The sequence below is a fragment of the Scatophagus argus genome, chromosome 1, assembly GCF_020382885.2.
Source record: "Scatophagus argus isolate fScaArg1 chromosome 1, fScaArg1.pri, whole genome shotgun sequence".
In the NCBI taxonomy this organism is placed as follows: Eukaryota; Metazoa; Chordata; class Actinopteri; family Scatophagidae; genus Scatophagus; species Scatophagus argus.
The window spans coordinates 10743389-10769196 of NC_058493.1; the positions used below are offsets into that span (position 1 = coordinate 10743389).

Genomic DNA, 25808 nt, shown 5'->3' on the forward strand with positions numbered 1-25808 from the left:
GCAGCTGTTGTGTTGGGAGTAGCTGTGATTCTCTTTGTAAAGACATTGCTCCTTGACTCACCATCAAATTTAACCAAATCAGTCGCAGTCTTAATTGTTGACTGGTTGAATAGTGTTGACTGCAAGGTAATCACATTGCTGATAACATACTGACTAAATTGAAGGGAAAGGCTTGTGTAAAGCAGGCAGATACTGACAGGTAAGAATGATTTTTAGCTCAGTGCGGAAAGCTTTACAGATTACGAGACCCTTTAATGTTGAGCTCCACTCTATTGGGAGCTCAACATTGATGATTTGATGGTTAATGTTTCAAAATCACTATAAAATACAAGTCTCTTTATACAAACATGATTTAAAATTAGATTTTTGCCCTCTCAGAGTTTTGAGCTACACCAATGTCTGAAGCACACATTTTTTAAACTTTATTTTGTCATTCCTATCTTGTCTTTTCCCTTATGGTGTTTGCTCGCAGTATATATTATTTTTACCTGTTACAGTAAAGTGAAAGTTGTTGAATTTGTGCCTTGCAGCCAAAGGGGAGCGGAGTGGCCAGGACACAGAGCACCTGGACTTTAAAGTGATAGTAGAACCCAAAGACAGTCAGCCCTACACTGTCATCCTGGTGGCTTCATCCCGACAGGAGAAGTCAGCGTGGACAAGCGACATCAGCCAGGTATGTGTCTTTAGACAAGAATTTACACATAAAACTAGAGCTTACTGTGGCTGCTTTAAACCTGGAAAAGCCTTGTGTTACTCTACACCTATATATACACAGCATGATTAAATACATTTCAGAACAAAATGTTACCATTAAAATTATTAGAAGAGGAACAACACTGTGGCTTATGACCACAAAGGGTAGAAATTTGTCTGGTCCACATATTTGTGGGCTCACTCTCCATCTTGCTTCGTTATGCTCACAGAGAGCCTTTTCTCTGCTTGCCTTACAGTGCATTGACAACATCCGCTGCAATGGTCTCATGATGAATGCCTTCGAGGAAAACAGTAAAGTCACAGTGCCGCAGATGATTAAGTGAGTCGGACACACAGGAGTGCACCTATATCATACATGCACAGTCAGAGATTGACAAATGCAAGAACATGTGTGCCCAAACTCACGCATACATACGTTTGAGGACCCTCAGTGGCATATAACATATTCCCTAGGCTCTAATCTTAACCACCAACTGCATGCCTAAGCCCACCCTAAACGTAGTTTGAACTTTAGCCCCCAAATCGAGGATTAACCCTTAATGAGCCCTTTAAAGAAGTGGAAATAGACAACATATTCTGGATATTTCCCCGCTGTCAAGGTTTCAGAATTAGTTCTCACAAAAATAAAATTACAAGAGCACACACACTCCACTGTTAGTGTTGTAGCTGAAGACAGCAACCTCTTATTGTGTGTGTGTGTGTGTGTGTGTGTGTGTGTGTGTGTGCATGTGTGTGTATACTCAGCCACCACAAGGAAGGCCCCTGAATCCATCTGAAAAATGGCTCCAACATGTCTACAGTTCTTTGCAGGTTCCAGATTCAGTGGGCCCTTTCTAGCCTAGAGTTCTTCAATTCATTTACAGCCTGTGGTAGACAATGAGGTGGTAGTAAGGTCACACAGGCTGTACAGTTTAGTATGAAACTGCATGCAAGGCACAACATTGTTGGATTTTACATATTTCATATTTGTATAGTTCTTCTCCAGTGGGCAAACCACTCTACACATAGCAACAATAAAGGCCCCCCCCCCCCCCACTGACACACACATGTACACAAAGGCATACATACTGGAGGCAGGCTGCATAAATACTGGGAGCTAAAGCCCCTGTGACATTCTTAACTTCACTTAAACCCCAACGCAGGTCAGACACCAGCTTGTATTGTGACGATGTCGACATCCGCTTCAGCAAGATGATGAACTCCTGCAAGGTGCTGCAGATCCGCTATGCCAGCGTGGAGCGCTTGTTGGAGAGGCTGACTGACCTGCGCTTCCTTTCCATCGACTTCCTGAACACCTTCCTCCACTCGTACCGTGTCTTCACCAGTGCTGACATAGTGCTGGACAAACTCATCACCATCTATAAGAAGCCCATCAGTGCCATCCCTGCACGGTAAGTGATCCCCTGAGTGATGACTGACTCATGAGAAATTGTCTGCATTAACCCCATTTTGATTGCAGGTTAACAGAATGAAATGTTTGAAGGTGGTAGCTTGGCGTTGTATTTTATGTCTTGTTCTGCATACTCATGTACGCATTGTTTTATCAGATTGGTTATTTACTACCCCAAAATGCAATGTCTTCAATTGTCTGCAACCTCATATTTCCAATATGCTTTTGTTTTGTGGATCCTTGGAAGGCCTGCAGCTCTCGTTCAGAAGAAATGCATATATTCATATTCGTCTGATTACCAGGTAGCAGCATCTGTCAATCATGAAAGATGTCTGCCCTGTGATCTATGATGTGTTTAGCCACACCAGCACCTCAGTTAGTGATTCAGAGTGAAATATCTTGCATGTATATAGCAACTGGAATGCCAGGATATTTTGTACAGACATGCATGGGCCCTACATGGTGAATCCTGTCGGTTATGGTGATCCTCTGATCCTCTCCAGTCATTTAACAAACCATCTGGTCAAAGTTTCAATTAAACTTTGGTTCATACCAAAGATTTGCAAAACTTTCTATAATTTTATCTTTCCCCACATATTCTCTGTCAGGGTTTAAGTGGATGCTTTTAAACAACAGAGCTGAAATGGTTTGTTACACTAAACTCGTTCAAGCACCTCACCTCAATCCCTGCAGCTTGTGAAAAAGGAACAAAGTTTGCAGTTTCCACATATTTTCTCCTGAGGATGCAGTGAAAGTGCTGTAATGGTGCAGTGAAAAGGTAGGACTTCCTCGGTGTCTGGATTTGTCTTTTCTCTCATGTGGACTGTCTGTAAGCAGACCATCATGCTATCATAGCCTGTCCAAGTGAGAGGTGGCTAGAGGAAAGGCAGTGAGAGGTCACTACAGTATATCCATTCCTCTTCTGTCTAATTGGGTCCTGTGTCCACCCATCTCTCCCTAACCCCTCCCCCTCCGTCTCATTCCTCCCTTTACCTTTTTGCTTTCTCTCACTTTTATTTTTCTTTCCACAAATCTGACCATTCCTGTCTCCGCTGCACTGTCACCATGGCAACCCTTCACTCTGCTGCGGGACCCCACCCTCTCCCTCTCTCTTTGTGTTCTCCCTCCCTTCCCCTCTCTCCTCGGCTTCTCCCTCCCTCTCTCTCTCTCTCTCTCTCTTTCTCTCTCTCTCTCTCGCCCATCATCTGCAGTGACTCTACGGTATTAAATATTGATGGTGGTGTTTTGCACCCAGACCCTTCTCTCCTCTTCTCTTCTCTCCTCCTCCCTCCATTTTTTTTGTCTCACTCCTCTTTCTTCTCCTGCTTAATTATCTTCTGTCTTTCCTGCTTCACTTGCATCCTCTTTTGACTCTCCACTTTTGCTTTGCTTTTTCTTTTTCATTTTCTTTCTGACTGCCCATTCTATCTCTACCTCTACCTCTCCCTCTCTCTCTATCTCTCATTTCCTCCATCCTCCCAACCTCCCCGTTCCCTACCAGATTCCCATCTTTGCTCCTCCCATCTGTTTTCTTTAACTGTTTTTCAAATTTGGGTGAGGAGACGCAACATGGCTGCAGCTAACACCATACAGGGCTGGAGGCTTCCCATTCGCCCACTCCCAGCCAGCAGCCTTCACTGTGGAGGAATCCACACCACTCCTCCATCACTGCCTCCCTCTCAGTCACTGTTTTTGTCCCTGTCTTTTTTTTTGTGCTGACTGTACCTCTGTTTCTTTCTCCCACTTTCCCTCTCAGTCTTTGTCTGTCTCCCCTTTTCTCTCTGTTTCTCTGTCTCTCCTCATGTCTCTCTGGGCCTCCCCTGGGCTGGTTGCTGTTGGCAGCACCCGTGCCTCCCACACTGTCACTTGACATTCTATTTATAGGCCTTCAGAGGGGGTGGCTCTCAGTGCAAGGAGGATGCTGTCTTAAACAATGTAGCTTAAATAAAAGAGGCAGGAGTTCCCAAAGAGCCCTGTGGTTAATGTGATCCCTCTCTGCTTCTGTGTACAGACCACCATACAGCCATATTATCACCATTTCTCCCCTTTCCACCCTCTCCTATTCAGATCACTGAGAACACTTGCCCCAAAATCAAAAATGATCCAAAAAATGTTGCTTTTTAGTAATGAAGATGCTGTTCTCAATGTTTATTCGTCTGTCTTTCTCATTATTTTTTCTCTTTCATTTTCTCTTTTCCTGCAGTTCTTTGGAGCTTTTCTTTGCCAGCAGCCAGAACAACAAACTCCTCTACGGCGAACCACCCACGTCGCCACGTGCCAGCCGCAAGTTCTCCTCCCCTCCTCCCCTCTCCATCACCAAGACGTCCTCGCCCAACCGCCGCCGCAAGCTTTCACTGAACATTCCCATCATCACAGGGGGCAAAGCCCTGGACCTGGCTGCTCTCAGCTGTTCTCCCAATGGCTATGCAAGCATGCATTCCACCATGTCACCCTTTAGTAAAACCACTCTTGACATCAACAAGCTCTATGTGTCCAGCACCATGGCCAGCAAAATCTCCGACGATGGAGAGGCCAAAGCTGAAGGCAAGGCTGAAGAGTCTGTCCTCAACAAGCAAGGTCAGGATCACTGTCCAAGGGATTTTGTTCAGTTTCAATGTGTCTTAAGGTTGTAGAGTGGTACTGATGTATATCTTGGGTAAAATAAAATAATGAACTCTTTTAGACAGTTGAAGAGACTGAACGGGAATCCTCTCTTTTCGACAATGTTGTTGATTACAGACCATAAAGATTAGAAAATACACAGTTCTTTCAGACCCCCCAAGCCCAAACCAGCAGTTATGTTTGTACTTTTCTTCTTCTTCGCTGTCTTTTGTCCAGACTGTGAAATTCTTTTTTTTCTGTCTAGATCTGTCTGTAAGAGAGGAATGTGATGAGGACCCAAGTCAGAGTGACGAAACAGAAGCAGAAATGTCCCCTCCCAAGTCACCATCGACGCCCAAGAACGTCAAGTCAAAAAACTCTGGTACAGTATGGCTGTCTCTCCATCAGTGTGTTGGGATCCAGTGTTGTCCTGTTTAAGCTGTTCTGTACCTGAGGCCCTTTTAGAACACCTCGTGATCTACATTTGAATCCCAACACACCAGTTAGAAACAAATGAGTTGGCAAGAATATTAACTAACTTGGCAAGAATTTAAGAGCTGGCAAACTACGGCACCTAAGCTCTTAGTGCTAGTGACATACAGTGCTTGCCAGCAAAGCATCTTGGCGAATGCGAATATGACAAAATAAAATCAATAATAACAGATCATGTCAATAATAAAAAAAAAAAAACATTGGTAACATGAAGCACATTGGAGCTTTTCTGCCTGCTTTTCTTGCGTTACACCCTCTTTGAGTGCTTGAATGAATCACTCCAGCTGGCAGACTACGAGTTAACTTGTCAGAAAACCTCCAGCTAGCTATAGCTTCAGATTTACTGTACTGACATGAGAGTGGTATTGATCTCATCTGTTTCTCAGCAAGACAATGAACATTGGCAGTGTATTTCATAAACTGACACATAATTTTTCATTTCAATACATTTGAACATACAACCATTTAAACTTGATGTTTACATAACACCTTTGCTTAAGTGTCAGGGTGATTTTTATCATCAGATCCATTTTTACCATCTAGCAGCGTCAGATTGTGCGTGTGAGAGGTGCAAAGAGGCTGAGGTGACAAGAGTAATTCAAAATAAACCCAGCTACAGTATTATGTTTAGCAAACTTTTTTCAGAACATGACAAGCATAACTATAGCCAAATAAGGTCTCAATACAAACCACCCACAGCCTCCTGGCCCTCCCCATACTGCACGGAGAGGGAGCATCCACCCAATAGATAGTCAGGTACAATTCATCCCCAGTGTGTTCACTTCCCACGGTCCTGGATACAAGGGAAGCCAGTGCCTTATGTGAGTAGGTGGAAGGAAACCTTGTACCTTAGCAACGATGTGCATGTTCTTCTATACCGCCCCCGGCTGAACGGAGGAAGGCAGGGAGGAAGGGAGGGAGTGGAGGAGGGAGGCAGACACACCGGAGAGTACACCATCACTGCACGAGCTGCAGGACACGCTGTGCTGGGTCTGTTTTAGCTCTCTGTTGCCCTCCCCTGGCCAGCAACTTCGTTTGATTATTAGGAAGGCGATGAAAACAAAGACATTTAGTCTATTCAAGGCACTTGACAAAAGGAATCAAATTGCCTTTAATCGAAATCAGTGAACCACCAGCAATTTCCCTTTAACCCTAATCCTGTCAGTTTGGAAATGTACACTGAAAGGGTTTTGATGTTGGTGTATGTAGTAAATATGAAATGTCAATTCAGTGGAAGTACCCTTTAAACTTTTTATAACAACAGTGAAGGGTAATTAAGGGTTTTAATCTTTAAATATCTCGGTTTTGTTTCCTTCCCTGCAGAGTTTTCCCTGTTTTCCTTCAATAATGGCATGGTGGTGTCATCTTGCCGGGAGTTGGACAATAATCGCAGTGCTCTCTCCGCCGCCTCGGCCTTCGCCATCGCCACAGCTGGTGCCAACGAAGGCACTCCTACTAAGGAGAAGTACCGTCGTATGTCGCTCGCCAGCACTGGTCAGTCACATGAGGGGATGGTATTCTGTTGACCAGTAGAGAGGCTTGTTGAGCACTATCTGGAAGTGTCTGCTATTGTCCTTCTCATCTAGATAAATGAAAAGTAACTGACTGACTTGTATGATGACCACAATGACACACATTAATCTGATCTGATCTGTTAAATTTTGTTTGGATTATGGAGCCACACATCTGGGAAAAGATTGTGACATAAAGTGCAGTCATCACTGATCTAAGGTGTAAACAGTGCAGTGATGTATGACCACCAGGGGGCCTCCCTGTGTGTCACCATGCAGGCAACACACAGATATAGCTTCCCTTGAGACCCAATGACCCAACAATCCTAGCTGCTCCCACTGACTGTCTGAGTCATGTAAACTGTTGGATGGCTCAAAACTTTCTTCAACTCAACAATTTAAAAACAGAAATCATACTGTCTAGTCCCCCACATCCCCAGACGCCAGTCATCCTTGGTCCTCCGTCCACCAGTCAAAAACTCACTGCCAGAAACCGAGGTGTTATATTTGACTCAAACTTCGGCTTTGACCCCAAAGTCAAAATAAAAGTCCAATCCTGCTTCATCCAACTGATCTCAAGACTCAAACCACTCCTCCCACAGACCTCAAAAAGGTGATCCATACCTTCATTTTCTGCAGGGTAGACAACTGCAACTCTCTTCTGTGCAGCATCTCCCACAATTCACTCTCACACCTCCAATTCGTTCAGCCTCCCTTCACTGACTGCCAGTCTGTTTTAGAATTGATTTAAAGATTTTTCTGATCACTTTTAAAGCACTTCTGAGTGTGGCTCCAAGTTATTTAACCGAGTTGTTGACCCCCTATGAGCCAGCCTAAAGCCTGAGATCCTCGGATGGGGACCTTCTGGTCGTTCCAAAGTCGAGGTTAAAAACTAAAGGTGACCGGGCTTTTGCTGTCCGAGCCCCTCAGCTTTGGAACGACCTTCCCAAGGAGATGAGGCTTGCAGGGTCAATAACTTCTTTTAAATCACTTCTTAAAACCCACTTTTATAGACTGGCTTTTATGTGATGTTGTCTTTTTACTGTCCCCTTTAACTTTCCTTTTATTTTTTACTTTTTATGTATTTTGTTTATTGCCTTCTGTTTGCATACAATTTGTCAGTTTTATTTTCAATGATTGTTAAGCACTTTGGAAACCTGACTTTTTTATAGGTGCTATATATATAAAGTTATTGGTATAGAGAAATATCAAAGAACGAATAATAGGGATACAACTATGACTCTGGTTAAGGCCTCAAAAATGCTTAAGGTTTCTGTACATTCATACCTCTTGAACAGTGTTTGACTGAGAGCTCAATGGTGTAGGAATTCAGTCTGACTGTAGCTTTGTTAAACCAGGTTTTCCTACAGACCAGAGGAATGGGGACAAAGAGTTTGTTATCAGAAGAGCTGCCACCAACAGAGTCCTGAATGTGCTGCGTCACTGGGTCTCCAAACACTCGCAGGTACAGATCACCAGTTCCTTCTGTCTTTTTTTTTTGTTACTTTCTATCTTTCTGCGCCTTTGTAGAAGAAAAACAACACTTCTGTAATGACTCTGCTGTTGTTCCTCAGGACTTTGAGCTGAACACAGAGCTGAAGATGCGGGTAATTGGCTTTCTGGAGGAGGTGATGCATGACCCAGAGCTCCTGACACAGGAAAGAAAGGCAGCTGCCAACATTATCAGGTTGTTTTCCCGTTATCATCGCTTGATCGCTCATACAGTCATATATGACACATCTGATTGTCAACACACTATAGAAACAAAAGTTTCAGCAGAGGGTATTTCCGTCACAGAATTGTGACTAAACATTTTCAGCCTGTGGAGCTCAAAAGTACCAACCAAAACTGAACAGAACATGTCATGTTTTGTATGTCATGTTGGGTAGTTTCGGACAAGTGATACTCATTTATGTCTTGGCAATTGTGGACAAAACTTTCAAATAATGGCACTTTCCTCTTTATGGATTTAGGACTCTCACTCAGGAGGACCCAGGAGATAACCAGGTCACCCTGGAAGAGATCAAACAGATGGTAAGAGATAGATTACAAAAGCCTAACTCAGTATCAAAAGCCTCTTAGTTCTTCAAATTACTGTGTGACCTGTATGAATAGCTTTTGTTTCAGATGTTAAACTGCTCTTTACTCTGTGTGTGTGTGTGTGTGTGTGTGTATCAGGCTATGGAGGAGTCTAAGACTGAGCCATTTGAGAACCACTCTGCCCTGGAGATTGCTGAGCAACTCACATTGTTGGACCACATGGTCTTCAAGGTCATCCCATACGAGTGAGTGCAAACGCATGTGTACAAACACAGAAACGCAGGCACTGAATGTTAGTGTATTTTTCATTGCTGTTTATTTGAAAAACATGTTTTTGTTTTTTTGCAGGGAGTTCTTTGGACAGGGCTGGATGAAGAATGACAAGAATGAGAGAACTCCATACATCATGAAAACTACCAAGCATTTCAACGATGTATGTAAAACATAGATAGATAGATAGATAGATAGATAGATCTAATCTAAATAGATCATAGTCATTGTAATCACCATGTACTTTTCGTTTCTTTGGTCAGATAAGCAACAGGATTGCCACAGAGATCTTGCAATGGGATGACGTCAACATGCGAGTGGCAGTGATCGAGAAATGGGTGGCGGTGGCTGACATCTGTCGCTGCCTCCACAATTACAACGCCATGCTGGAGATCACATCCTCTCTCAACCGCAGCTCCATCTTTCGCCTCAAGAAGACTTGGCTCAAAGTCTCCAAGCAGGTATCAGTCATTTCTAATATGTTTCTCCATCAGTGAAGTGGTTTTCTGTCAAACCACAACAACATTTTACACTTTGCGTGGGTTAAATAAATTAGATATAACATGTTAATTAGTGAGCATTAGACGTGCTGGGAGGTCAAACGTCACCGTGACCTCACAAACCATAAGATAGCCATAAGATAAAGATCATCATGGATGTTTTATATCCAAAAGGTTAAAGGTCAACTTCATTGTGATATCATAATCTTTTCTCTTCAGGCAGGCAGATTGTGAACATGTGTCACGTTTAATCAGATACTGAATTGGGTGTCCACCATGAAATTACGTTGACTGTGGTGCTGGGTTAATGCCAAGCACCCAGGATTTAGAATTTGTTGTTGTGCAGCAATTTGTTATGTTTCGATGAGCTTCAGGTGATGAGGCTCTCTGTCAGCCACTACATACTGTATATTATATGAGTCTGGACAAACATCTATGCAGGTTGACTGTGGGTGCAGAGGCATACAATCATGAGCTGGTGATTCTAGTTTCTTTCATCCACAAGTGAGCTGTGGATGAAAAAAAGACAATATGCTCTCAGAGAGGCTGATAATGAAAATTTGGATTAACATTGTCCTCATTCTATAAAACCTTGATAAACAGAAGATTTCAGTTGCTTTTACAGCTGCTGGCTGCAACAGTTTTGATTCTTTTTCCAGACAAAGACTGTGATCGACAAGCTACAGAAGTTAGTGTCATCAGAGGGACGATTCAAAAACCTGAGAGAAGCTCTGAAGAAGTGAGTTTCTAAAGCTTGTGGCTTCCCTGTGCTCACACATGATGGTAATGTGATGTTTATGTCCTCTCCCGGTATCTCTATTACTGACCCAGCCTCTTTCCTCAGCTGTGATCCTCCCTGCGTTCCTTACCTGGGAATGTACCTGACTGACCTGGCCTTCATTGAGGAGGGGACACCCAACTACACCGAGGACAACCTGGTCAACTTCTCCAAGATGAGAATGGTAAAGAACAGCAGAGTGCCGATAACATGCACATTATGCTGTGTCTGGTTTTAATCTAGTTTGTCATTTTTGTTTCATGTCAGCAACCTCAGCACAAAGTGGAAAATATTAATTCTTTTGGTGACTTTTAACTTTTTGACAAAAGAATCAACGAGGTGAAGTTTTATATGATTTTATTTTATTTGCCTTCAGATATCTCACATTATCAGAGAGATACGGCAGTTTCAGCAAACGGCTTACAAGATCGATTATCAGCCAAAGGTGAGACTATTTTTTATCTGTTTTGGTTTGTTTTGTCGTGTATTTGATACTTTTTCAGGAGCTACAGTCTTTGATTACTTGTTTTGTGGCCACTTGACTATCACTTCACTAGTATCGCCATGCTATTCCAGTTTTTCTTCTCATCATGTGTCCTGTTAGCCTGTTGATATAAGGCTGCATTGTTCAGTCAAAATACTTTAAGGTAGATTTACTCAAGCATGTCTAGTGTAAACAAATTTTAGAGAAGAAAGAGTAGAATTTCCAACTAATTTCCAACCGAAGCAGCCAGCAGAACTGATCACTGGAGAAATATTTTACATTTCCACCAATAGCAAGTGTTCATGCAGTCATTTACATCTATTCTAAAGGTTGAATCTGAAAAAAAAGCCCTGAACCACACTGTTTGTGTGTATGCATTGCTGTTTCAGGTTATAAAGTACTTGCTGGACAGCAGTACAGCGCTGGATGAGGAGAGTCTGTATGAAGCATCTCTGAGAATTGAGCCCAAAACTTCATCATGAAGAGGATCTCCCTCTCTCTCTCTCTCAACCCTCATATTGAGTGTACAGGAACAATATATCATAATGTACATATGCTATTATTTGTATTAGACACAGTAGGCTGTGCCCTTCTAGATGTACTCCCTAATGGACTCGTGTATAATCATTATTAGAGACTGAGTAGAAGCCCGGAGAGGTTTTATTTATATAGTAACAGAATATTTATATGTTATTTATTGTCTTTAATACCATTTTATGATAAAGTTATATTCAACCCAGAATAAGCAGATGAGAGAGTATATAGACATTTAATCATGTCCTAATGGGAATGCGCAGAATAAAAAGGCTCTAATTCAGGAGAGATGGTGGTCACATTTGACACATGATGATCAACTCTCACTTTTCTGCTCAGTTGTCAGAGCCAAAGAGAGAACTGCTCATAACTGTGGCTGTCTTTCAACAAACAATCTGCCTGATCAGTCCAGCAATCATGTCTTCAGCCCGTTTGTCTTCAAGTCCAGATTTTAAAAGTTAATACAAATATCTGCTTAGAGCTGCATGATCAGTCACTTAGTTATCATCTTTAAGATGTCGGTCCCGGCTGATTTGAATACAGTGTGGGAATGGCTCACTCTGCCACTAACTGAAAACTGCTGATTACTGAATGTAAATACATGGAATGCTTATTATAGAAAAATACTAATATCAAAAATGTGGTTTGATTTCATGAAAAATCTTAAACATTAAAAAAAAATAAATAAGATTTTATAAATTATTTTTCAAAGTTCATAAATAAAGGAGGCGAAAAGTGGGACTGCTGTTGTGGCTAAAGTTGAATCCTGTGCTCTGATGTTTTATGTAGCTGCTGAATGACAAAGATTAGGGTTTTGGAAGAACTGGAGTCAAACTAATACAAGATTACCTGCTGGTTTCTGATTGAGCCGGGGCACATGCTTTCAGTTTGAAGAGAAGGGTTTTTATGCTTTGCTTATTATCACCTCACTCCCCTGGTGGGTACCATGATGTATATAAAGTATAAGCACCGGGCAGTGTATGTAGCAGATGTAATCAATATTGAGCCACTTCAGGAAGTTAAATTCCCAGCTTCTACGCTCAGACACTAAGAGCATAGTTTTTACGGTTAATCCTCTTTGGCCAGTGCATTATGGTTTTGCCTTAATCATGAAATGGATTATATACCACAGAAGTATGTAAACTATTTTGTCGTACGATTTGCCAATGAAGCAGAAATATTTGCTGTGTACATTACTGTGTACAGGCAGTCTGATGCATTTCCTAACGTGCAATGTGTTAAAAACATATCCCTCGAAATGTGTTATCCTTATGATCGTTCAACTCTGTAATAACTTCTTCGTGTATGATACTTTAAATCAAATGTTGAAAACAACTTATAAGTGTAACACATTCTGTATCCTGTCTATTCCAGTGTGTTAGCAGGAACTATACAGTAGTAATATTGTGCTTATTCTTGGAATATTTATAGGTATTTTTTACAGGCTTTGTATAGGGAAAAAATCACCTATAACGCTTAAGTGGCAGGCATGTACCACTTTCACGTGTTCAGATCAAATCTATATCTAGAACAGTATGTGTACTGTATTTAAACCCCACCCTTGCACATGAATCGTTACCCTCTAACAGGCACATCAGATGTTTGCAGTGAGCAATACCCAGTGGTATGAGAATTATCTTTAAGTCTGTTTCAACAGCTTGAGTAGTATTTCCAGTTTTGTATAAAAGTGTATTCTTTCCTGATTACCTCTTGTTAATAAATCTATTCTTTCTCAGGGGGAGAAGTGCCTCCCAGGCTGCGATGTTTGTGTTGCACTTCAGACTGAGCTAGCTGCTTGAGTCCGCAGGCTTTGTGCTTGTAGCTTTGCTGGAGGGGGAGATGAAAGGGGTGAGAGAGGAAGCGGGCGTCAAGTGTTCACTGTCATGCGGTCATGTGACGCTCTCACTGCCTGTTGGAGCCCGCTGGAGGAAAGTATGGCGTTCGCTGTTGTGTGGGTCATCACCACAGTTTTTAGTTTAGCTCATTTCACACCTTTAATTTCACTCGAAGGTAAGTAAACACTCGTGAAGTCTTATTTCGTATATTTGGTTAATCGACACGTTAATTAATTAGTCGTCGCTCGTCGTTATGTCGTCGAAGCAACCAGAATATCATCTGATAGATTAAGATATTTTTCAGAAACGTATTCAACTCCTTCATTAATGTGAAGGTGGTGCTAAAAGTAGCAAGAGCTGTCGTAACAATGGAAAGGGCTCAAGTCAAAGCAGGCAAACTGTACTTCACATATCCAAAGTAACCGGACTCAACGGAGAAACCCTCTTAGTGTTATTATGCAGGGCTACTAATGCAACAACAATCACTTTTCTGTTGAACTTGGAGGAGCCAGCAACTACTTTCGAAACTCTTTGGGAGTTTAATCTACAAAATGCGTAGTATTTTATAATACTTTTGAAATGTGTTGCATGAAAATCTTAATCTGTAAAGAAACTGCAGCTGCCAGATAAATGCAGTTGAGTAAACATTAAAGACAGACACAGGAGACTCAAATTTGTACTTAAGTAAATGTGCTTTGATACATTTCCCATCATGAGTGGCTTCAGTGTTGCTTTATTAGCTGACTGTCCTTCGTTCTGTGTCCTGTCAGAGGAACATCACTTCAAACAGTGGATGTTGCAGGTATTTACACCGAACCAAATTTTGTTGAAAATTTATACCTCTCAGTCTTATGAATTGTTTTATTTCCAGTGCTTCAATAACAAGCTTTTTGATTCTTATTTTTTTCTGTGTATGAGACATTAAGCTTTCATTTTTCACATGCAGAATAACAGAGTTTACGACCCTGAGGAGTTTTCCCACCGGCTCCACATATTCACTGCGAATAAGAGGAGAATTGAACATCACAATGCCGGGAATCACTCCTTCACAAGTACAGCACATTTCTGTACCACTTCCTGCCTCATAATGTGTAATGTATAGATCATTACTACAGAGAGTAGACCTACCCTGCTGGATCTCTTCTCACAAAGTTTTTCTTGTTCAAATCTAGTGGGCCTGAATCAGTTTTCAGACATGACATTTGAGGAATTCAGGAAATTATTTCTTTTGACAGAGCCTCAGGTATGATACACCTTATAATATAACACGTTTTGTGCGACTGTCACTTTTACGCATGTGTTTTTTTAGTTCTTTATTGCAGTCTTGCGATCTGGTGTCTTGTAGAACTGCTCAGCCACTAGAGGGAGTCATGTCAGCAGCAGCGGACCTTACCCCGAGTTTGTAGACTGGAGGACCAAAGGCAATTTTGTGACCCCTGTGAAGAACCAGGTATCATAATGTGGAGCTGAACGGCCAAAACCCCGTCACCAAAATCTACAGGGAGAATAATTATGAGAAGAATTTGGACAAGGAGATTCATTTAAGAATGTTAATTCATTTCCCTGCTAATGGAGTTGAGTGTAACTGGGTTTGTTCTGGAAGGCTTGTCCTTCATGTATGCTGCTTTGTACATAAGCATCTGCCGAACGAATAAATGTAAATTAACCAGTTAATTACAATATTTTTTGCGTGACATGTCAATAAACAGCAAGTGCATGTGTCCTATTTAAATTACTTGAATTAAATGTGATGCTGAATAAGAACAAGCAAATTTTTAGGAAGTTAAGCTGATCAAAACAAATTAAGAAAGACAGCAGAAAAAACAACAGCAGGGGTGACTTCTTGTTATTTTTATTTTTATTTTTTTATTTTGTTATATTTTTTAACATAGATAAGCAAAAAAAGAAAAAGAAGAAGAAAAACAATGAAACAACAAGGCTTAACACTTATTTATGTTCAAACGGAGTGGGAAGAAGTCAAAGCTAGTGATCAGCTTCTTTTTAATGTACCAGTACATTCTGTAATGGAAGTTTAAAGGAGGACTTGGGTAACTTGTGACGGACAGACAGAGAATTTCCTTCATTTCTCATCATGTGACAAATCAATGTGAATGCTCTTGTTTTCCACGCACTCGGTTTTTATCACAAACTTTCTTTTGCAAATTTGTAGCCACAACTCTAATGACATCATCGGGGTCATTTTCTTTGATTCTTTAAAGCTTCGCCAGAGACACAGAACACATTATACTACTGTTTTCATCATCCCCTTTAACATAAGTGACCTGTCAACAGGTTGAGTTTTAATGTGTTTGCGTCTTTAGGGTCACTGTGGCAGCTGCTGGACCTTCTCTACCACGGGCTGTTTGGAGGCTGTGAATGCTATTGCTACTGGGAAACTAATACCTCTGGTGAGATCTGGTTGACCATTATTTAGTAAGAGTTATTGAGTAATACTGAACTCGTTCATCCAGTAGTGCTCACGTGAAGGACTTTCCTCTTTCTCACATGGATAAGTAAGCTGATGTTCTTGCAGAAGAAATCTCAGTTTTACAGCCTGGTTCTTTTCATGATTGTAACCTGTAGTATTAACTAACAGGTCATGGTCATGTCATGGTTGTGTACAAATGCGTGATGCTGTTTGTTTTCCGTGTCAGTCCGAGCAGCAGTTGATAGACTGTGCCAGAGACTTCAACAATCATGGGTGCTTGGGGTGAGTAACATGAATTTATCATTATAAGAAATGAAGAAGACAACAACAGTACTTGTGCTTAAGGCTTCAACCTGTTAAACATGGATTGTTTCAGCGGGCTCCCCAGCCAGGCTTTTGAGTACATCAAGTACAGCAAAGGGCTTATGACGGAGGAGGACTATCCCTACAAAGGCTATGTATGACTTTTCTGTAGCAATGTCTCACCGTAGTCATGTCATGTAAAAGATACTTTCAGTGTCTGAATTTTGTTCTTCCTGTCTTAGGATGACTCTTGCCATTTTGAGCCTGCACTTGCTGCTGCTTTTGTTCTGGATGTTGTCAACATAACAAGTGTGAGTGCACAAGTGCTAAGTAAACATCACATAAGAAATTGTGTCTATAAAGAAATTACTTATGCGTCATCATCAAGTAAAAAAATCAAGTAAAGTTAACCATGTTTTTGTTTAGTGAACTGAAAAGAGGAAGAGACAACAAGTAGATGTTTTGGTACAATTACAAGTTTTTTATAATCGTTTGACCGCGTGTCACTGTTATAAATACCTTCAGTTACAGTCAGATGTACTGAATTTCTATTATTTTACTAACTGCATTTGTTTAATTTCTGTATGTTGGTCTTCCCACAGTATGATGAGAAGGCGATGGTTGATGCTGTGGCCAGGCTCAACCCTGTGTCTTTTGCCTTTGACGTCACACATGATTTTTTGTACTACAAAGAAGGTGTTTACACCAGGTGAGCTAAGGCCCTCAGTAACACTTTTATGTATTTCCTGTTGTCCACAAATCATGTGTGGTTAGAAATATTCAGAGGACCTGTGCTCAACTTGACAAAGTCCCTTTTGCATTATTGAAACATTTGTCATGCAATAATGAGATTTTTGTGCAGTAATCCATTGGCACTGAAGTTATGTATTCTTGAAGTAGGATTATAGAATTAACAAAATCTGCCTGCACCTGCATCAAAGCAGAAAACATATTTCAATTTTTTGTGGAAAAAGACAACCTGCTCTTGAATTTACAGTAGGGCAATATGAAGATTTTAGATCAACACTTATTTTGAAACTACGTGCCAAGCAGATAGAGTGCTGTTGATTGGCTGAATTAATGCAGTGATTCTGTCCATTTTTGTCTGATTCATGGCTCTGTCTTGAACTATCATAAAAATATCTACAGAAACAGCTACACAGCACATCTTTGCAAAGGCAGGATATAATGTGACATTGAAGGAGGATAGCAGCCCACATACTTTTCGGCAGACATGTACTCTATTGATCTAAAAGCATCAGTGTTGTCTGTTTAGCACACAGTGTGAGAACACAGCAGACAAGGTGAACCATGCAGTCCTGGCTGTGGGTTACGGCACTAAAGAGAACGGCACACCATATTGGATTGTGAAGAACTCTTGGGGCTCAGCCTGGGGGATTGATGGGTAAATATAGTCTGTGTATTTGAGTGTGTGCATTTCACTGTGATGAAGAGTTCTGAGGGCTCATTGACTTCTTTCTTTTTATTCCATCAGATACTTTTTGATTGAGCGAGGAAAAAACATGTGTGGACTGGCTGTGTGCTCTTCCTACCCTCTACTTTCGGTTTAAGGAGTAACATGGCAACAAAGTGGAGGACTGATAAAACTCAGCAGAAAGCCTGGCGGACACAATATAAATGGGGTTTATATAATGGCGAGGTTGTACTTTCATGTTCCCAAAAATATTGAATCCAGAAGTTTGATTTTTAAACTGTATGTACAACATCATCCTGACAATTTAACGTAAAATGGAAGGTTTGTTTCACATGATCATAATCCCATGTTACATGCTCAGAGCTACTGAACCTGGTATGGGTTTGCCATTAACATTTTCCTGTCACACTCTCATTACTGTGCTTTGCATTTGTTTCTCTGTTGAAGTAACTATGAATGCTCCTTTTTGTTATAAGGAAGGAAGTTGTTTTCATTTATTATTTGTATTTATTCTGCTTCTTAATGTTGGTGTTGTAGGGCTCTTTGAATGAAAAATTAATGTTATTAATAGCTACACTAAGGAAATGTATTTAGTCATGCATGCTGGCCATGGTTCCATAGAGACCAAATCAAGTGTGTCAGAACTTCAGAATATATTAAAAGGCAAGGCTCAGCTTCAACAAACTCTGAACATGGCCACATACAAAAGGCCCCTGAAGGGGTCAGGTCAGATGTCATGCAATGGTTTGTTTGTTTCTAATAAACCCATTTCTTCTTAAGCTGTTGGCCCTTTTATTATTTTATTCTTGACAGCTCTTTTAGTATGAATGAGTGTGTTTGTCTAGTGAGGAAACTGAATATGATGTCAGATGCTTCAACGTTATCTTTGGGTATGTTCTTCATTCATGAATAATCAAAAATTATCTGTGTTAGCTTCACTATTTCAGCTTCCTGCCACTGCTATTGCGCACATTTGCCAGAAGGCGGTGACATTCTCTATGGGGTCTCCATGGAGAGACGTCAATAAAATTGACGTCCATTGGCTCTTGGCAGGAAAGGACAGCCCATTATGCGTATTACGTAAAAACTCTAACCAATGAGCTGCTAGTATTCTGTTTCACAACCTCGAGGGAGTGGCTAGTTACAAAACATTTTGCCTTGGCGCGAATTGTTATCTTCTTAATTCTTTCAATTATCATCACAATGTCCAGCTGGAAGTGAGGGTTCATCACCTACTTGCAGTCTTGTCAGAAAAGTAGTTCATACTTGTTGTAAGTGCACTAATATGGCGACAAGACGAACGAAACGCGCCGCTGTTGTGAAAGTACAGCAGTTGGTGAGTTGTTAAAGTTTTTGATGTGGTTTTGTTATTTCTGTCCGTCTTTGCTCTGTTCACCAACTAAACTGCTGAATAGCATTTGCATTAGCAAGCTAAACTGTAAATAAGGTCCAGTGTGTTGTGGTTTTCGCTGAAATGTGTGCTTCCGTGTAAAAGTTGAATGAAGCATTGTTTACTTTAGCTAGTTGTTAATAATGCACACCTCGCAGGAAATGACTCCTGTGGACCTCGAGGGAGCAGTTCGACGATCAAAACGAAACGGCCTGGCACCTAAATGCCTCATTTATTCTCCTGAAAGCAGCGCACCCACGAAGAAAAGGGTAAGATAGACGAAACGCAAAGAGACAGCAGTGTTACATGAAAGACGTTTTTGCTTTGCTTCTGTTAATTTTTTCATATTTTGTTGACAGAGGACAAAAATGGACAATGAGAAAACTAAGGAGGAGGAGGATGTTGGAAACAGTGATGTGGAGCCTTCGTCTGTAAGTGTGAAGATCCTTATCATGGACATTTTCTTTCATTCACTATATTATGTCTGTGAACTTTGTTGCTACGTGTACCAAAATGGCTGTAGAGTATATGAGTATATTACAGTATTTGTTCCTCCAAGTTATTGAATTGTTTCTTCAGCGTGTCAGTCTTTTGATCTCTTGTGCAACACAGGGTGGACATGGAGGACTTTCAGCATATGAACTAGAGCGTCTGGAGAACATCAGACAGAACCAAGCATTCCTGTCCTCTATCAACTTATTCCGGGTAGGTAGACAGGAGGACTAAGTCCCTTCAGTAAATCAAGGGAGCCTTAGCTTTACAATGATTACTGATATTTTTAGTCTCAGACTTAAGACCTAAATGTTTCTCATCCCATTATACTTGTATATCCTGAATTTAATTAAACTGAGAATAGATGCACCATCCAGTGACATTTAACAAGTTTGTCTCAAAATATATATTCAGTGTTGTGTTGCCAAGCCTCAACTCTCTTTTGGCTCAGCCACCATTATCAAGAGTACCATGCAGTAAATAACGCAGATTTGTTATTTCTCATCAAGGTGGAGCCAGTGCTACCCTGCACTCCCTTAACAGTACTGTCTAAACAAACCAGATTTGTGTTTCATGAAATGGAAAAGTGTGTTTTTTGTCTTTTTCACCAATATGGATGCACTCGGCTCACTATGGCCATCTTGCATTCCTCTTATTATCTCTGAACAGATGGGATGGGTATTAATTGTTGCTCTTCTTGTCACAAGGCAACTGAGGAGCTGAAGCAGCTGACACGACCAAAGCCCTCGCAGAGGGGTCTTATGAGGTACGGTGAGCTGACAGACAACTGATTTCTGAAACAAGTGTATCAGTAATTTCAGAATCAAACTATTTGGGGTGTGGTTTGCTCCCCACCCCACAATTCCAGTTAATTTAATTTCAGAATAGTGGTCTTCTGGATGTCATTGTAATGATCAGTTTCTGTGGCAGCAGGTCGCAGGCTGCTGTTAAAGAAGTGCTGCCCACTCGGAAATCCCTTCGTCTCCAAAATAAAGAGGCAGAGATCTTGACACTTCCGCCTGAACCCAGAGGGACACTGATCTATGAACAGGTACATACAAATAACCTAATGATACATATCATGCTGTACTTCATGCCACTACTCTGCTGTCTGTCTTTGTCTGTCATTTGCTGTTATTTCTTGTTTTTACTCACACCAGCTATTTTACTTGCTTTAAAGTCTTCACCACTCAAGAAGCCCTCTGGCCCTCTGCTCATGGATCCAATTAATTTGGAAGAGGGAAGCAAGCTGCCTTCACAACTTCTTGAGCTCTGCTCTGAGGTAGAACTCGCCTTTCATGTTTCATTTTTTCATTACATCAGAATTAAAAGCACCAAAGGTGGGTTGACTTTCCATTTGACCAGTAAATCATGCAAAACTATCGTTGGCAGGTGACTGTTTGTACCAAATAATGTCACAGAAAGTCTCTATTGCATGATGCTGTTGCTGGCTGCTGTTTTTGTGTGAGTTTACGCACACAGGCACAGGGACATGATGCTTTCACTTGCATCTCCTAAATTCTGACGTCTGTCATCAATCTGTGCAGTACATAAGTCACATGGGTGACAGCAAAATCATGGTGCATTCAAATGAACATTGTAAACTCAGTACTCAGATAGCCACAATTTTTTTTTTAGGCAGGAAAGGTTTTTTTTGTTTTTCTTATTTCCTCTTGTTGAAATACATGCTTAAAAAATAAAATCATAGTTCATGAACTTCACAATGCTCATGTACAACAGGTTGAACAAAACTATGCTTGGCTGGTGGCTTTTTTTACTGACTAGTCAACTTGACTGGTGAGTAAAAAAGTTAATTTTGAACACTGTAGCTTTTCTTATTTCTATGTGGTTTTTTTTGTTTGTTTTTTTGTTACTTAAATCAATTAGCAAACATAAAAAAACTATAATTAAATACGGTGCTGTTAGCTGGCGACTGTTTTAGCATAATATATTCAAAGCTGAAAACATTATGGAAAATATCTTGCATCTGTGTGTAATGATAGTTGTTTACTTCTGTTGCTTCTGAAACCATTAGGAAATCTCAAAATAGCTTTTATTTTCATAGGATTCAAAAGAAGAAATAAACATGGAGTTTGATTTGAAAGGGTAAGATTTTAAGTTTTGCTTTCTCTACTGCTCAGCCTATAATGAAGTGAATGCTCCCACTCAGAGTGGACATATTGACTCCCTTGTGGCCTTTGCTTTCATGGTCACATTTTTGAAATAGAAAAACAGTCCATAATAACAAATCTACACTGGTGTCTTTTCTCAGGTACCGCTCGGCCCTTAAGAACATGAGGCTTACTGAGGACCGAGTGGCCAAAGTGGTGAAGGACCGCATCTTCTCTGCTACCTTCCACCCCTGCACCAGCACCCTGTTGATGGCTGCAGGAGACAAATGGGGGAAAGTTGGACTCTGGAAGTTGGTGTGTTTTCTTTACTCTGTTTCTTGATGATGTTAAGTTGGTGTCTTACCGCTACAGGGCAGAAAGTGCACTCCAAAACAAACTCATAGCACTGAGGCCTGTACTAAGAAGCAAATTGACCACATCCAGGATACCTTTTCGTTAACTGACTTCACTGACCCTTATAACTAGAATCTTTCTAAGCACAAAAGTGATCATTAACTCAGTCAACCCAGGATTGCCTGATGTAGCCACAAGCATTTCCATATAAAAGAGACGGCGTGTGCAGCATGTGCCCAGTTGCAAACATGGGCAAGTCTACTGTCATAAATGAATGCTCTTTAACAATGTTTCATATATGAAATCTACTTATGAAACCACACTCATTTTGTTTCATTTTTCTTCCTTGTTTATATTGATTCAGGGCAGTGATTGGGGTGATGATGGTGTGCTGCTTTTTGAGCCCCACACTCGTCCAGTGGGCTGCATGGCGTTCTCCAGGGCTCATCCCACCCACCTGCTGAGCCTCAGCTACGACGGATCTCTGCGCTGCATGGATGTAGAGAAGGCTGTCTTTGATGATGTGAGATGGCTTTTGTTTTGTTAAATCTTCTTTTTTTAAAAATTGGTATTTGAGAGACTGTAACCATCTGAAAACAAACTTCAGCTTTAAATTTGGAGTACAGTTACTCTAAATTTCAAGCATCCCGTTTTAGCTGTTGATGTGTGTTTATTGTTGTAGGTGTATGACATTGATGATGGCCTGAAAACATTCGACTTCCTGTCACATGACTGCTCGACATTAGTGGTTGGGAACTGGTATGGAGAAGTTGCCATCGTCGACAGGCGCACCGCAGGGTAATGTACTGTTGACAAGTAGTTATAGTTTTTAGTCTCTCTTCGTGGTATTCAACAGCAACAGTATCATGTCTTGTCAGTTAATATTTAGTATTTATAAACATGTTGCATTAGTATTTAATTTCCTCTGCAGGAACTCACATGAGTCCCTCCATTCATTGGACCCCAAAACTCTGCGTTGTGTTAGTGCCCACCCTTTACAGAAGCAGTACTTTGCTGTGGCAGAAAGCAAGTATGTGTGATTATGTGATTTCATTTAATTTTTCAGAAAGATCTTTGTGTTTCATATTTCTCCATCTTGTGTGAGTTTTTGATTTTACAAAGTCAGCATACTGATCTTGCCTGCAGGGTAGTGAGTATTTACGACAGCAGGTGCCTGAAGAAGGCTAAAAGCCAGGCAGTTTCCCAGCTCCATGGCCACTCTTTAAGCATCACCAGTGCTTATTTCTCCCCTTGTACTGGGAACAGAGTTCTCACCTCCTCTATGGACAACAACATAAGGTAAAGCCTGTACAGCACTTTGAATGATTGTTTTATGTCTGCTGTTTATTATTCACCCCCAGCTTAATGTCTGTCTGTCCGCTTTCACAGGATATATGACACGTCTGCAATGACGACTAAGTCTCCCTTGCTGACATCCATCAAGTAAGTCCACTCCAGGGTCTCCCATACATTCATTTATTTATGTTGGCAGACCACAATATCAACATTACCCACCACATATTAATTTAATATTAATTTTCTATTTTTGGAGCTGTGTGCCCCTTCCTCGCTTTCTTTCTTTCTCATAAACACATTATGTCACAATACGCTTTACTTGGACGGACTGCCAATTTTAGCAGTTTCAGTATTTATTTTTTTTTATTCATCCAAGAGTGATTGATTAACTACTCTCACCTTATCGATCATGTCTACTGATAACTGCAAATGCTCTGCAGAGGAACAGAAAGATGGGGATGTCTCCGTAGATCCCTCCTGTAAATGCACTGGCTGTGGTGCAATGGCTTTTTTTTAATGTAGAGCCCCTTGTGTTGTCGTTTTCAGCTTGTATGCAAGTGCACCTGGTTGGTGCAATGTCATTCATGGTTTGGATCATTTCGACAGGCACAGCTTATTTGTAAAAACTGAATGGCACATGAGAAAAAAATCTGAAAAATAAAGAGGCAGCAGCGAGTAAACGCTAAAATGAAGAATTAAATAAAATTGAAATGTTGAAATAAGAAATAAACTACTAGATGTAGGGTTATTAATATAATCTTTATACAAACTGTTAATTTTTCAGACATGACATGCACACTGGCCGATGGCTGACCAAACTGTCAGCAGTGTGGGACCCCAAACGAGAAGACTGTTTTGTGGTGGGGAGCATGGCCAGACCCCGGAGGGTGCAGGTGTTCCATGAAAACGGCCAGCCACAGCACACCTTCATAGATGGCGAGAACCTTAATACAGTGCTGTCCGTCACAGCTTTCCATCCCACAAGAAATGCCTTACTGGGGGGCAATGCCTCAGGGCGCCTGCACATATTCTCTGATTGAGATGAAGACCAAAATGTGCATAACCAAGACCCCCCTCCGTCGCCTGGTTGCCTTCAGTAGGACGGGAAGAACAAGTAAGAAAATAGTTTGGGCACAGTTAAGTTGTATAGCATATACAATATAAATGGTAGGGATGCACTGGCCTGATACTGTAATAATATCTTAATCCGATGCTGACTCAAAGAGATACAAGTGACGATGTGGTCGACTGATTTAGTTCAGTTCTATATTCATGTCTGTGCGCCTATTTGTACTTAACATTTACAAAGAATTTTGTTTCTTGATTATTTTGAACATTTTGTTTGGACCAAGGTACTTGTTTATTTTACTTGCTTGGATGAACTGCTATCTACTCTGTCAGGTTTGTTTGCACTAGTGTGTGACCTAATTGTGATTTAATTACCAAGTTGCTGCAACATGATTATTATTTCCAAAATAAATATAATTTCAGTAAATTTACAGCTGTGTAATTAAATTTTGTTTTTCAAAGTTAGGAGACCAATTTTTGTGTCAAGCCTTTCCATAGAGCTTATGAAATGAACAGATTGGTATTGGATCGTTGCTCTGTATCAGCAGACACAAATTCAGCGTCAAGATTGGAGCTGAGTAAACCCGAGACCAGTGCATCCCCACCAGATGGATATCCCTGGTGGAAACTAGTTGTTACAGTCTTTTCTTGCTTGTTCTTCCCTCTGGATGCTCGTAGAGCTTTAGTATAATATCGTCATTATTCTTACACTATAGCTAAGCAACATGCCTGTAGTGAAATGTCAGCTTCCCTTGTTAGGCCATAGTCACCGACATAAACAGTCATCCAGTTTGAGTTAATGCACCATTTTTAACAAAGTAATTTTCTTTCACAATATGTATTGGAAAACAGTCCTCTAATGCTCTGCTTAGCAGGCATCGTTACGAGGATACTGTACTGTGCTCCAAATTTTGACAAACTGTTCAAACTCTGTCATGCTGTGTTGGGACTGAGTGTGAGCTGCTGTGCTCTGCTGCAAATTCCTGGACTCCAGGGATGATGCTGTGTTGTTGTGAAGCCTTTCCTGTGTAGATTTGGCTTCATATTTTGTTATGTTATCTCACTAGAAAATTATTTCTAAGTCGCCTTTCACTTTAAAATGGTGGCATGTTTGGCTCAGGGATTTATCTGCATTTTGCTGCATTCCTTTTACCCCCTCTCTCTACAAGCTGTCAGGTTTTGCTGCAGAGAAGCATCCCCACAACATGATGCTGCAACTGCCAGCCCTCATGGTGGAGATGGTGTGTTTCTCCTCAAGTGAGATGCTTGGCATTCACCCAGTGCAGCATTTAGTATGATGGCCAAAGTGCTCACTTTGAGTGCTTTTGACTATTGTAATCTCTTGATGCAATTGATCAGTTTCTTTATACAAAACTAAATATTAAACCATGTGTTTTGTGTGTATATACAGTTCTGTCAGTCATTAAGAGAAATCCTAATTACATTCAGTGTGGTAGCCAGGAGCTGTAGGCAGTAAATGATTGAATGTAGCCGTTGATATGTTTGTGTTATTTACTTTGTGATGTACTTCTCTGTTCTCACATTTGCAATTTGTTACCCTCCAAACTTCTATCTTACAGAATCCAAGCAATTTATTAAGCGGCTTAGTCTACTGTTTGTTTGTGGCGCAGTAAATTTGAGCAGCAAAACCATTTGAGCTGTGAAAAGTGCTCGTTATAAAATGGATTGTGTTCATTTCATGTTTTATTTGTGGCACCTGAAGCAAAAAGAATAAATATGGGCATTTTTTACCAAACACTTGGGTGTGAATGCTGTCAATTT

The 25808-nt window shown here is 40.9% G+C and overlaps 3 protein-coding genes across 4 annotated transcripts in view; all 3 read left to right on the forward strand.

Annotated features, from left to right (window-relative positions):
- LOC124054627 (ras-specific guanine nucleotide-releasing factor 1-like) overlaps positions 1–13951 on the forward strand; it is a 26862-nt gene extending 12911 nt beyond the window's left edge. The window contains exons 12-29 of the mRNA XM_046380898.1: positions 531–673; positions 951–1033; positions 1857–2105; positions 4308–4681; positions 4971–5087; positions 6521–6691; positions 8067–8173; positions 8283–8395; positions 8682–8742; positions 8887–8993; positions 9097–9181; positions 9282–9479; positions 10178–10257; positions 10363–10480; positions 10673–10741; positions 11170–12938; positions 13051–13324; positions 13920–13951. Coding sequence (XP_046236854.1) covers positions 531–673; positions 951–1033; positions 1857–2105; positions 4308–4681; positions 4971–5087; positions 6521–6691; positions 8067–8173; positions 8283–8395; positions 8682–8742; positions 8887–8993; positions 9097–9181; positions 9282–9479; positions 10178–10257; positions 10363–10480; positions 10673–10741; positions 11170–11262 — 2168 coding nt within the window. The 3' untranslated portion in view covers positions 11263–12938; positions 13051–13324; positions 13920–13951. The remainder of the gene's footprint in view (positions 1–530; positions 674–950; positions 1034–1856; positions 2106–4307; positions 4682–4970; positions 5088–6520; positions 6692–8066; positions 8174–8282; positions 8396–8681; positions 8743–8886; positions 8994–9096; positions 9182–9281; positions 9480–10177; positions 10258–10362; positions 10481–10672; positions 10742–11169; positions 12939–13050; positions 13325–13919) is intronic.
- On the forward strand, positions 13195–18094 carry LOC124054692 (pro-cathepsin H-like). Its single transcript, XM_046381029.1, has 12 exons — positions 13195–13324; positions 13920–13951; positions 14096–14201; positions 14322–14392; positions 14495–14599; positions 15471–15557; positions 15804–15859; positions 15954–16035; positions 16123–16191; positions 16483–16589; positions 17157–17285; positions 17376–18094. Exons 1-12 carry the CDS (start codon positions 13198–13200, stop codon positions 17449–17451), a joined length of 1047 nt encoding a protein of 348 aa, XP_046236985.1. The 5' UTR covers positions 13195–13197; the 3' UTR covers positions 17452–18094.
- Positions 18095–18434: 340 nt separating this feature from the next.
- On the forward strand, positions 18435–25784 carry wdr76 (WD repeat domain 76). 2 transcript variants are annotated; one of them, XM_046381346.1, is made up of 15 exons: positions 18435–18651; positions 18864–18974; positions 19065–19136; positions 19318–19410; positions 19905–19963; positions 20128–20248; positions 20378–20479; positions 21263–21303; positions 21470–21623; positions 22027–22185; positions 22345–22460; positions 22594–22692; positions 22809–22961; positions 23052–23105; positions 23743–25784. In XM_046381346.1, the coding sequence occupies exons 1-15, from the start codon at positions 18601–18603 to the stop codon at positions 23996–23998; spliced, it is 1641 nt and encodes a 546-aa protein (XP_046237302.1). In that variant the 5' UTR covers positions 18435–18600; the 3' UTR covers positions 23999–25784. The 2 variants fall into 2 exon arrangements, with proteins under 2 accessions (XP_046237302.1, XP_046237396.1); XM_046381440.1 differs by having other exon boundaries at positions 20131–20248.
- Positions 25785–25808: the final 24 nt, after the last annotated feature.